We start from the raw sequence: 12,832 nt of genomic DNA, 5'->3' as shown, positions 1-12,832 counted from the left end.
GAGGGTCACTAATCAAGTCGAATTAATCTGTACTTTAAAGGGGCTCCCTCCTCGGTGAGAAACAGAAGTGATGTATCCGGTGCCCAAACAAATCAGGAGGCAGCAAAGAAGAGTGATGCTGGAGTCAACCTATAGTAAGCAGCAGGCAGGATCCCAGTCCACTTAGTAAATATAACACTCTTGCAGACATCGCATGTGCGCGGCCAGGCTCGACTTAAAAAAAAATAGGGGGGGGGGGCTGCGACGCGGGGCGGACTACAAGAGGAGAATTCCAGACAAAACCACTAGATGGCAGAATAATGCACTGCATGTGAACCCAGAAAAGATTCATGTTGCAAAATTGTTTGTTGCGTTATATCCAGATTTGTCTAATAAACTTATTTTTCAAAGAAAAATTTAAAGTCACATTATGATTTAAAGTCCAGACAATATCAAAACACTTGTCTCATGTCGCTGGCTTTAACTGAGACCCAACCTGGTATATAGAGGCAGAACGAGTGCAATGCTACCTACCAGATCCACCATCATCTTCTGCATGTACTTGGCACATTTCTCCACTTCATTCTTGGGCCCACGTAACTGCACAATGTCACTTTTGTGGTTTGGATCTGGAAAGTTGATGATAACCTGTGAAAGTCAACACAGGTGGATGAGAAAAGTTTAAGGCAAGATAAATGTAAGACATTTTTAGAATATTGCAAGTTATGTTTCCTCAGTTTTTCTTCTGGCTTCAAGTGCACATAGTATAGCTTCCTTCTGCTCTCAAACCCACAATGTCTCTTGATTGTCTCTATGTACCTGACGTGCGATGCAAAAGTTTATATATGAAAAAAAGTCATCCATGGTTTTAACAAGCCATTCAGAAAGGAAGTGAGTCACATGTGAATTTACAACATTAAGCAGAACATGGTTTGTAGGATGTGTTGCATATCCCATGGTGGCATAGACTGCCAAAAATTACCTAGACCTCTAATCTGTGGCTAAAGTAATCTAGTAGAGGTAGAAAAAACTAAAATATTCAAGTGTTTGACCCACATGTCTACTTTCTAACTTTAAAGTCAACCAAATAATGTTATGTGAAGGTATGAACCGATTAGCATGTAGCAGAGTAACATACCAGCAAATGGAATGTTTCCTAGAAAAGCGATGGTGGTTCATCACCTCTTTGGGAATGAGCCTGTGTGGGAAGTCAATTTGTTTTATCTTTGCTTTTGTGTAGGCAAACCATCTATCAACCAAATTAGAAACTGATTTTTCTTGATGCACCTGTGAAAATCCACAAAGTGATTTTGTTTCCTGAATTTGTTTTAGCAACATACAACATTGAATCAGGCTTCACAACAAGATAGCACAAAGCCCATCCTGCCACTCCTTGCGAATGCACAAATAAAGTATGTAGTTCAATAGGCTAATTAATTTGATACTACATTGGCAGAAGATATGAGTGGTGAGGCAACAACACTGATTCATATACTTCAATCAATCAATTCACATTTGTAGAGCACAGCTCTTCACCTGCAAGGACATCCAGGCTCTAGGTATGCTTGGCTCAGTCGAAAAGCAAGGTCTTGAGTCCCTTCATGAACTTTGTGAGGGAGGGGGCTGTTCGGAGGTGGAGTGGAAGGCTGTTCCAGCACTTGGCAGCAAGGTAGAAGGAACAGCCTACACTGAGGCATCGGCGGATAGATGGAGTTTGAGCGATTGCGTGGTGGGAGGCACGAAGATGTCTGGACGGATGGGGCAAGTTCAGGCAGTGATTGAAGTATGCTGGTCATAGGTCATGGAGGACTTTGCATGCTTGTCAGCTTCTTGTACTGGCATCTTTTCTGGATGTGGAGCCAGTGGAGGTTTGTGAGGTGGGGTGTGAGGTAAGCTTGTCTGGGAAGGTTGAGGAGGAGTCTGGCTGCTGAGATCTTTATCGTCTAGAGTCTCTTCATGAGTTGGCTGGTGATTCCAATGTATAGCGCATTGCTGTAGTCTAGTCGGCTGGTGACTAGGGCTTGGGGAACTGTTTTCCTGGAGCAGACAGGGAGCCATCTGAAGATCTTTTAGAGCATACTAAGGTTGTGGAAGCAGGCAGAGGGGATGTGTTGATCTGGGGTTTCAAGGTGTTTGCTGTCCAGGATGAAGCCATGGTTATGGGCATGGTCTGCCAGTGTGGGTGAGAATTTGGCAGGCCGTTGGTGTCGTTCCATGGGGAAGAGTTGTTCCAGAAGATCAGCAATTCCGTCTTGTTCCTGTTAAGCTTCAGACAGTTGGTTTTATCCAGTCTGCTACACTAGTCATGCAGGTGCGAAGTTGGATGTAGTTGTGGAGCAGTCTGCTGAGCGAAAGAGGTTGAGCTGGGTGTCATCAGCGTAGGATATTATGTTGAGTTCATGGGTTCTGATGTTGGCCAGGAGCATCATGTATGTGTTGAAGAGGTTGGGGCTGAGGGATGAACCTTGAGGGACGCCTCAGATGATGCTATTTGGTTCTGGGTACGTCCGGAATGTTGTGATCCATTTGAGGGAGTCTCCCTGGATTCCGATGTGGTGGAGTTTATTCATGTGTGTGGTGGGATACGTAGTCTAACGATGCGGAGAGGTGAAAGAGGATCAGAGCTGCAGTCTCTCCCCATTCGAGGAGGGTTTTGATGTCGGTGGCGTCAATCAGGGTGGGCTTGGTGCTGTGGTTGGCACAGAAAAGATAAGTCAAGCCGGTTGTTTCTCTCAGGTATTCGGGTAAGGTGGCAGTGGATTGCTTTCTCAATGACTTTGGCCAGGAAAGGGAGCAGCAAGATGTGGCAGTAGTAGTGGGCTTCTAGAGGAGTCTGACTCCTGCATGTTTCCATACGTCGGGAAAGGTAGCTGTAGTGATGGATTTGTTAAAAACGGGAGACAGTTGGCAACTCATGTCCTTGGTTCAGCGGTTGAAGAGGCAGTGGGGGCAGGGGTATGTGGGAGCTACTGAGTAGATGAAGTTCATGATGGATGTGGTGCTCTGTGTGATGAGGTTTTCCCATGCACTGAAAAGGTGGTTGGCGCTGGTGTCCATTGGTATGAGGAGGTTGTAGAGGTTGGTGGGTTGGGGTTTGAAGCTACTGTAGATGGTGAATACTTTGTTGAACAAGTAGTTTGCCAGTGTGTGTCAGAGTTCCTGGGAAGGGGAGATCGTGCTCTTGGTGGCTTCCACGCAGGAGAACTCATACAAAGAGTTCCTTTGTGTGGTTGACGCTAGCTTTGATCAGGTTTGCCAGGGATTCTCTTAATGTCTTTGAGGAGGTATTTGTTGAGGGCTGATTTGAACACAACTGTGTGGGGTGTTTGCTGTGTGCCATCTTCTCAAGTTGTTAGCACTAGCATTTACTTGACCAGAGTTCTGGGGTGTACCAACTGGGCTGTTTAGCGGCTCTGTGGGTCTTGGCTGGCTTGTGGGTGCAACTAAGTTGGCGCAGTTGATATAATATTGGTTTTAAAATTTGATTTAAAAAAATGTTTTGCATCTCCTTCTGTATCAATCAACATGTATGTAAAATATGAATTTCAATAAGGATATATGTTTAACAATGTGTTGATTTATGAATCTTCTACGATTATTTATGAATCTTATACGATGAATAATTTTTAATGGTTCTAACGCTTTTTAATAAAATATAGGTGACATTCCTTAACTGTTGAGTGGCTGTCTTGTGGCATTGTAGCACAAGTTACTTACCTTCGGTAACGATATATTTGTACGAAACAGTGAAATTCCTTACCTTAGAAATATCCGCAGGCATCAGACTGGATCAGGAAAGTTTTTCGTCAGTAGTACCCCTGCGCGTCGGTAGGCGTCATCGTGCGGCTCCGCGTGAGTCGTTGGTGCCCGTATAACGTCGCAGGAGCAACTTAGACACGCCCATGCGCGCTGGCGTCAGTTCTGTACACGACTTTCCGCGCCAGGAACGCAGAGCCATGCAAGATACTGACCACTGATGCCATGATACTAGGACCCTGAAAGGGATGACCTTAACCCTAGAAATCAGTTCGAAGAACGGGGGGGATGGGTGGGGTGGTAAGGAATCTATCACTACTAATGTTTCTTACAGATATATCTTTACCGAAGGTAAGTAACTTGAACATCTGAAAGAAACACGTAGTGATAGATTCCTTACCTTAGAATAGATACCCCAGCAATACCAACCCCGGTGGTGGGTCTGCGAACCAAGATCACACCAGAAAGTCCTGGAGAACAGAAAGGTCAAAGAAGCCGTCTCTCCGGTCTTGGTTGTCCAGGCAGTAGTGCTTGGTAAACTTGTGCAGCGAGCCTCACGTAGCTGCCCGAGAAATGTTCTGCATGGGAACGCCGTGTCCCAGAGCAGTAGTGGCTGCCGTCGCCCTGGTAGAATGGCTGCACAGCCTCACCGGAGGCTCCTTTTTAGCCAAGGAATAACAAGCCTTTATGCAGAGAACGACTCACCAAGAAATTGTCCGTTTTTGCACAGCCCGGCCTTTCTTCGCACCCACGTAGCCAACAAAGAGATGGTCATCCACCCGGAACGGTTGTGTGCGGCTCAGATAGTAAGAGAGCGCACGTTTTGGGTCCAGACTAAGCCTCTCTTCCTCTTTAGAAGGATGCGGAAGGCGGAAAGAAGGTGGGCAAAGTGATGGTCTGCCTGATGTGAAAGGCAGTGACAACCTTTGGCAAAAAGGAAGCACGAGTCCTGAGAACAACTTTGTTCGGATGGACAGAAAGAAAAGGTGGTTTTGAAGAAAGAGCCTGGAGCTCACTTAATCTTCTGGTCAGAGGTGATGGCAACCAGGAAAGCAGTCTTTAGAGTTAGAAGACTAAGAGGGCAATTGTGAAGTGGCCCAAAGGGAGCGCACATTAGATAGGCAAGAACTAAATTCAAGTCCCACTGAGGCATCACAAACTTAACAGGAGGAAAAATGTGCGTGATGCCTTTCAAGAATCTATTTACCACAGGAGACTTGAAAAGGGAAGGCTGATCTGGGAGCCTCAGGAAGGCGGAAATGGCCAAGGGATAGCCCTTGATAGTGCCCAGAGCAGAGCTCTGCTGGGCTGAAGAAAAAGAAGGACCTCTGAAAGAGGGGCAGAAAGGGGATCCACAGCCTTTGCTGTGCACCATGCCACAAATTTATTCCACCTACAGGCGTATACAGTTATTGAGGAGGGACGCCCGACTTCCAAGATCACATTACAGACTTCAGGAGGCAGGTCGAAAGAAAATCAACTGCCGCTGCTCAATCTCCATGCAAAGAGGTGGAGGCTGGACAGGTTCGGGTGGAGTACCGTTCCCTGCTGCTGTGACAGAAGATCCTCCCGAAGAGGCAGACAGATCGGAGGATCGATGCTCATACTGAGTAGCTCGGCATACCATAATCTTCGAGCCCAGTGCGGAGCTACAAGAATAACTTGGGCCCGGTCGCGCCTGATCTTCAGCACTCTGTGCAGAAGTGGTATAGGCGGAAAGGCGTACAACAGACCGCAACTCCACTTGAGACGAAAAGCGCCAAGCGAGTGTCGCCTTGGAAATTTCAATGCGCAGAACTGATGATATTGTGCGTTCTCTTCGGTGGCGAACAGATCTAACCAAGGCTCTCCCCACTGCAGAAAGAGACCTTGAACCACGTCCAAGTTCAGACGTCATTTGTGATCCATCATGCGCCGATGGCAGAGTTAGTCTGCCCTGGCGTTCAGAGAACCTGCCAGGTGTTGAACCACCAGGGAAATGTCCTGATGTTCCAGCCAAGCCCAGAGACGCAGAGCCTCTTGGCATAGGGTCCACGACCCCACCCCCCCCTTTTTGTTGAAGTACCACATGGCAGTGGTGTGGTCTGAACACCTGCACTACACTTCCCGGACAGAGGTAGGAATGCCTTCAGTGCAAGTTGGATCGCCCGAAGCTCCAAAAGGTTGATGTGGAGCTGGGGCTCCGCCGGAGACCAGCAGCCTCGGATCTCCGCCTCCACCATGTGGCCGCCCATCCCAGAAGGGAGGAGTCCGTCACAACTGTATGCTCCGGTTGGGGGAAGGGAGAAGGATTAGCAATTGACCCAATCGCGATTTGTGAGCCACAACTGCAATTGCCGTGCAGTGCCCTCCGAGATCTGGACATGATCGGACAGGTTGCCCTGATGCTGTGCCCACTGGAACTTCAGGTCCCACTGCAGAGCCCGCATATGCCATCTGGGATGATCCACAAGCAGGATGCAGGAGGCCATCAAGCCCAGCAGCCGAAGAGTCATCCTGACCGAAACCCGGGACAGAGGCTGAAAGATCGGAAGCATAGCCTGAATGTCCCGGACTCGCTGTTCGAGATGATAAACCCGAAACCGCGCTGAGTCCAGAACCACTCCGATGAAAAGGAGCTTCTGCGATGGAATCAGATGCGACTAGGGCACGTTGATGGAGAACCCCAGCAAAGGCAGGCGGTCAGTCATAGTCTGGAGTTGGGAGACAACTGTCTGGGGCGAGCCTGCCTTCAACAACCAGTCGTCGAGATAGGAAGACAAACCCCTGATCTGAGCAAATGAGCTGCGACCACCGCCATCACGTTCGTGAACACCCGAGGGGCGCAGGTAAGGCCAAAGGGGAGCACGTGAACTGAAAATGCTCGTGGCCTACAGTGAATCGCAGGTAGCGTCTGTGGGCAGGCAAGACGGGGATATGGAAATTGGTGTCCTGTAAGTCCAATGCCACCATCCAGTCTCCTGGGTCCAGGGCAGCTAAGACCTGAGCCAGAGTCAGCATCTTGAACTTCTCTTTCCGGAGGAAGCCGTTGTTCCGTTGGTCCAAGATAGGGCATAGGCCCCCTTTGCCCTTCTTGGGTACCAGAAAGTAGTGGGAGTAGCAACCACGCCCTACTTCTGGCCCAGGAACGCGCTCGATGGCCCCCTTGACCAAGAGGGCCGTAACTTCCTCCTGCAGAAGAAGCAAGTGAATCCCCGATACGCGGTGGTGTTGCGGTGGCATGGCTTGAGGGGTCGTCTCGAAGGGGAAGGAGTAGCCCCTCCGGACGATCTGCAGCACTCACCTGTCCGAAGTGACAGTGCGCCAGTGAGAGTGGTGATGGCGATCTCTGCCCCCGACTGGCGTCACATGGGCCGAGAAGCACGGACTAGGAGGGTTTAGAGGCAGATGCTGCGGGGGAAGGTGTGGACTGGCCTCGCCGTTGTCCCCGACCGCCTCCACAGCGATTTCCACGGCCGCCACCGCACTGGATGTTAGTCTGCGGCGAGTGGCTGGCGGCACGTGTGGGGGCACCCCTTCCTTGGCCACGAAAGGAGCGAAAGACACCAGTTTGCTGGCGCGGGGCCGAGAGGCCCAAGGACTTGGCCGTAGCCCTGGAGTCCTTAAAGCGCTCAAGCGCGTGGTCTGCCTTGTCGCCAAAAAGGCGACGGCCATCGAACGGCATGTCCATCAGAGTGTTTTGGACATCTGCCGAAAAGTTGGCGGACCTCAACCAGGCGTGACGTCTCACCGCCACCGTCGTTGCCATCGCTCTGCCCAGCGAGTCGGTGGTATCCATCCCACACCGGATAGAATACGTGGCTGCATCTCAGTCCCCCACAAGGGCTTGCCCGAGTTTGGCCCGTACCTCCAACGGACACTCTGGCAGCACTGCCGCCACCGTCTCCCACAGAGAGTGGGTGTAGCGGCCCAAGAGGCATGCAGTGTTGGAAGACCGCTTTCCCAAACTAAGGGAGAATATTTTCTTTCCATGATTCTCATACCTCTTGGATTCCCTGTCCGGCGGAGCCGATGGGAATGCGGTCTGGGAACTGGAGGCCTGGATGACCAGACTCTCGGGGGTGGGGTGGGTGGACAGGAAACATGGGTCGCCCGGGGCCGGGCGGTGGCGTCTGGCCACGTTCCTATCTACGGGCGAACCCGTAGCGGGCCTGGACCAGGTGCACAGAAGGACGTCGGTCAAGGCCTCATTAAAGGGCAGCAGAGGCTCGGCCGAGCTGGACTGCGGTTTGAGGAGCTCAGTGAGGAGGTTAGTCCTCATGGCCGCGAAGGGGAGCTCAAGGCCCAAGGCCTTGGCAGCCTTCATTAACATCACACTATAGGTTGCCCCCTTCTCCGAAGCCACAGTAGGAGGGGAGACAAAACCAGTGTCTGGAGAGGTGTTCAGGGCACTGGCCTCCTAATGGTCTTCTGCCCAGTCCTCTTGAGACTGACACTCCTTGGTCAGAGGGTCCTCAGACCCCTCCCAATCCTCCTCATCACCCATCTCCTGATACTCAGGGGTGTCAATCAACGGGGCCGGTTCGTAGAAGTGAAAAAATCCAAACGCCGTCTAAAGCGGCGCCGTTCCGATGTCGGAACCGGAGCAAAGGAGGAATGGGGGGCGGCGCCGCCGGAGGCGACACCTGACGGACCGACGCTGGGGGGGGGGGGGGGTCGTAAGGTCCACTGGTGTCAATCCAGAGCCGAAGGAAGGTCCCGCGGTGTCCCGCGGCACCGGGCCCGAAGGCGCCGGGCCGCTTGACCCTGCAGCACTGGGCCCGAAGGCGGCAGCAGTGTCGGGACTGTGGGGCCCGAAGGCGCCGGGCCCGAAGGTGCCGGCAGCGTAGAGGCCGAAGCACCAGACGGCGTCAGGGCCGAAACCCCAGACCCGCTAGGGGCCCCCAACTGGTCCGCTGGGCCCGAAGGAGCCGCGTGGGCGGTGTCGCCCGAACCCCCGGCCGCATCGCGCGAGCGTCGGGGGGAGTCAGAAGAGCGATGACGCCTCTTCGACTTCTTGTGCTTCTTACCTGAAGACTACTTCGACCCGGAGGAGTGGTGCCAACTCCCGGAGCTGTGGTGGCTCCGTCCCAGCTACCTGTCCCTCGACCTCCAGTGGGACGGGGACCTCACGTGGCACGGGGCCGACTGCCGGAGTTCGGGTCGCCTGCGGGACCGCTCCCGCCTGACTTTCGAAGAGAGGGCCCGGCAGTCGGAGCAGGCCTCGTCGTCGTGATCGACGCCTAGATAAGTTAGGCACAGGTGGTGAGGATCCGTGACCAACATTGTGCGGTCGCAATCCTCGCAGTGCTTGAAACCAGGCATCCCTACGGCACCGATCGGAGTCGCAAGACTTCGAGAAAGAATCAAAAATTATCTCAAAAAGTTAGTCAAAAATTGACTAGGGTTACTGCTTTTTCCAGATCTGCACTGGATGGCGCGGAAAAAAGAACTGACGTCACCATGCGGAGGCGGCGTCTAAGTACTCTGACGACGTCATCACGGTGCCCACGATGCAGACGACGGACGCGGAGCCGCAGACAACACCTACCGACGCGCAAGGGTACTGCTACGCAAAAGTTTCCGGATCCAGTCTGACGCCTGGGGATATTCTAAGGTAAGGAATCTATCACCAACGTGTCTTTTTCAGATAGGTAATTTATCTTATAAACACACTTTGATCTATCTGGAAGTAGTTCAGTACAATGATTGAGTAGGTCATAAATGCGGAGGAGCCAATAACAAATCAAGAAAAACGTTACCTCTGGGAATTTGTCGCGAATTTCCCGGACTCGCTCGCCTTTCTGTCCAATGATAGTTCGATGGTATTTCTGCTCGATGATCAAATCTTTGGTACGTTCATTCTCCTGGAAATGCAAGTGTTGGAACAGTTATTCAAGGATCAAATGCATGGGATCAATTAAATGCATGGGATCAATTAAACAAAGTGTTGTACTTCCTTCCATCGAATTACAAGGTACTTGAAAGAAAGATGCAAAGATTTACATCTGTTACAATTACTCAAACAAGGTCTTTTTTTGCCATTCCAGTCTCTCACTTTATGTAACGGTGGTAGCATGGTTAAGAATTCATACAACCACATACTTATCACATGCTCCATTTCACTTACCATGCGTGATGCAAGTTCCAGCAGCTCTGCCTTGGCATCCTGAACCCCTTGGGGGTCCCCCTCAATACGGACCAGGTTGCTTTTTTCAGTGTCGGGAGGGATTCTGACAGATACCTTGTACTGCTCCTTGATTCTGTTGACTGAAAAAAATGATTGTTAAATGAAGGGACTACACAGCCCAACAGTGCTGCAGATATAGAAATGCATGGATTAAGCCTCCGAGGTGAGGACTGTTGATATCGGAATGTCACAAATTAAGGGACAAGAGAATCAAACAATTAACAGTAAGCATGGTATCTCCTATTGTATGTATATTCTTTAAGTCATGCTGCCAAGTGGAGCTTTTGGAAGTAAAAACATGCCAGTTGTGCAAGTTCTCCATCAGGTGCGTCATTGTTACTCAGTGAAAATTTCTGGTTATGAGCATTGATTCCGGAATACCCACCAACAAACATTTTCATGAAATTGAACACAAATCAATTACATTATTAAATAAAAGTGACAAACTTATCATAATCTAATTCTAACAAGTAGTAGCACAATAGGCAGGAGGGTAACAGCCTCTTAAGTAGAAAAACTCAACTGCTATAAGCAGCTGAACAGCTTCTCACCCTCAAAAGCAGTTTGTTTATAAATTCACAGAAGATACCGATGACTGAGAACCAAACTTGCAGGTAATGGTCTTTATTTTCTCCATCACGGCATCTCTGAAATGCTTAAGCACAGAAAGTACTGCCATACAAGTAGAGAACGTCATAATTGATCAAAACAGATGAGGAAATAGACAAGTAACCAAATGGGTCATACTGAGCTGTTTGAACAATTTAGATATTGGTCTTGCTGATGGAACCTAAATAAGGGATTTCAAAGTTGTTGCTTAATCAGCGGACTTGATTCATTAACTAATAAATCGAAACATTTCATCTCTTTTCTTGAAAGTCATCTAAGATGCCTTTTTCTGGGTACTAGGGTAGTCGCATGCAAAAGAACAGTAAATGGTAGTATTGCCATTTACAACTTGGGTGTGAGTACAGAATACAGTTGCACGCAATCAGGACTTCCATTTCAACCTTGACTCCAAGGACATTGCAGCCTGCAGTACAGTCAAAATTTGCTCCCGCAAGAAGTGAGGTCTAAGAAATAGTAACACTTAATATAGTCCGCAATGTAATCATATATAACCAAGTATAAAAAGCAAAACAAGGCAGCAAATCTTTTCCATCGGTGCACCCAGGAAAAGGAACATTAGGACCGCACCAACGCAAAAACTAATTTAGGAAAGAGTTGGAGGCACCTCTTTAAATAACAAAACACAACAAAACATTAACAGGACGGGGTAGATAGAGCCAGGCACTTCCCCTTGCGGTGGTTAGCACTCTAGTTGAAGGGTGAGACCGGACATAAAGGTCACATGCCTCAGCGAGAGCGCAGCGGGCACGCGCGAGCCACTGGCACACCAAAGGCAAGCCCGTCTGCACCCGTCCGTGGCCAGAACCCCTGCCGATTTCGACTCAAGGAGGTGGTACAATTCTCAGCAGCTGTATGCATTGTGCCCTACACTGGGGAAAAATGCAAACATAGTATTGAGTTGGATAGTCACAGTAGGAGTAGCAACTATTGTTTCTTCTCTGTAAGTCACCAGTTAAAGTTTAGGGACTGTTGTCAGTCGCTGAGATTTTCTTTGATCAACTGTAGATCTCTGAAGAAGCATAGTGCAGAAATACACGACCACCTGCTAGATAGGCAGGTGGACATACTCTTCCTCACAGAAACGTGGCTTGATGAGGCCTCAGCGCCAGAAATTTTAGAAGCACTCCCCCACGGTTATGGAATCAGTAGGGTAGACAGAACGACGGGGAGGGGTGGGGGGATTGTTATAATTCACTAGCATAAGATTCAGTGCACCCTCAAAACAGTCGACATTGCCGACAGCGAAGCTGGGTTCTTCTTAATCTCAGCATCTGACACACATTTTAGAGGGATTTTTAGTGTACAGACCACCAGGATCAGGGGCGCGGTTTGCTTAGAGTCTGATCGACTGCTTGATGCAGCCAGCCCTCAGGTAGGAGAGGCTCTTACTCCTGGGAGATTTGAATCTCCACTTTGACGTGTCCTCTAATGTGGAGGCACAAGAGATACGTCAGGAAAAGGGGAGGGGATAGAGAACTCTCCTTGAGACAACGAGAATCCAGGCATATAATTCATTTTCGAACCAAAAGTCCTGGGGGGCTCAACATGGACGAGGAAGTCCGTTCATTTAAAGAAGGGATCATGATTTTCATATGTAGTCTCTTCTTGTCAGTGGTCACACAGACAACCAAGAAATGGGTGTTTTTATTGCCTTTCTCCTCTTTGTATTGATGTATAAACAATGTATATAATACATGTCAAAAACAGGACGATTATTTTAATGCATTTCTCTTTTTTCATTCTTGCAGGAGAAAAGGAAGGGGCCCTCTCACCAGTATGCATGAACATGGGCAACCTACCTCTTTCATCTGAGCTGTATGCACTTAGTATCACGGTCCGTAAGTTGACACCACCAATTCTTAATTCGCCACTGAAAGTTCACAAATGAATGCATAGAATTACGATGGAAATATTGGGCACTGGCTGACACTGTTGTGGACATTGACTAGGACCTTATCTATGGGTGGACTAGCGAGGACAAATGGGCACATATTGATTCTGGCACTGGCCATTAATTAGGTTGAGTATGATCAACTTAGACGCATAGCGAAATCTTTACCATGTGGCTGATCTATACATGAGGCACGGGGGCGGGTACTTACGCGCAAGCCTGACAGGATAGATAACACTAGTACCCATAGCAGACAGACTGCAACAATGACAAAGGGTGGCATGTCTTCAGGTAAATACACTAAACTCTAAATGTAAATATGTACAGTTACATTTTATTTACAATGAAATCGATCAGCTAACAGTGTTTTTTACTTGCTGTCATGTATAACTATATATTGAATTGCT

The 12,832-nt window shown here is 49.2% G+C and overlaps 1 protein-coding gene across 4 annotated transcripts in view; it reads right to left on the bottom strand.

Moving 5' to 3' along the window:
* Positions 1-12,832, bottom strand: part of HDLBP (high density lipoprotein binding protein) — a 955,902-nt gene that overhangs the window by 603,574 nt on the left and 339,496 nt on the right. For all 4 annotated transcript variants that reach the window (XM_086944014.1, XM_086944016.1, XM_086944015.1 and 1 more), the window contains exons 12-14: positions 9,845-9,984; positions 9,477-9,581; positions 514-627 (exon numbers count right to left, since the gene is read on the bottom strand). In XM_086944014.1, coding sequence (XP_086800140.1) covers positions 514-627; positions 9,477-9,581; positions 9,845-9,984 — 359 coding nt within the window. The remainder of the gene's footprint in view (positions 1-513; positions 628-9,476; positions 9,582-9,844; positions 9,985-12,832) is intronic.

Source organism: Lissotriton vulgaris, chromosome 11, assembly GCF_964263255.1.
Source record: "Lissotriton vulgaris chromosome 11, aLisVul1.2, whole genome shotgun sequence".
Lineage (NCBI taxonomy): Eukaryota > Metazoa > Chordata > Amphibia > Caudata > Salamandridae > Lissotriton > Lissotriton vulgaris.
Note: the sequence above shows the minus strand (reverse complement) of the source record. Positions and strands in the feature narration are given on the sequence as shown.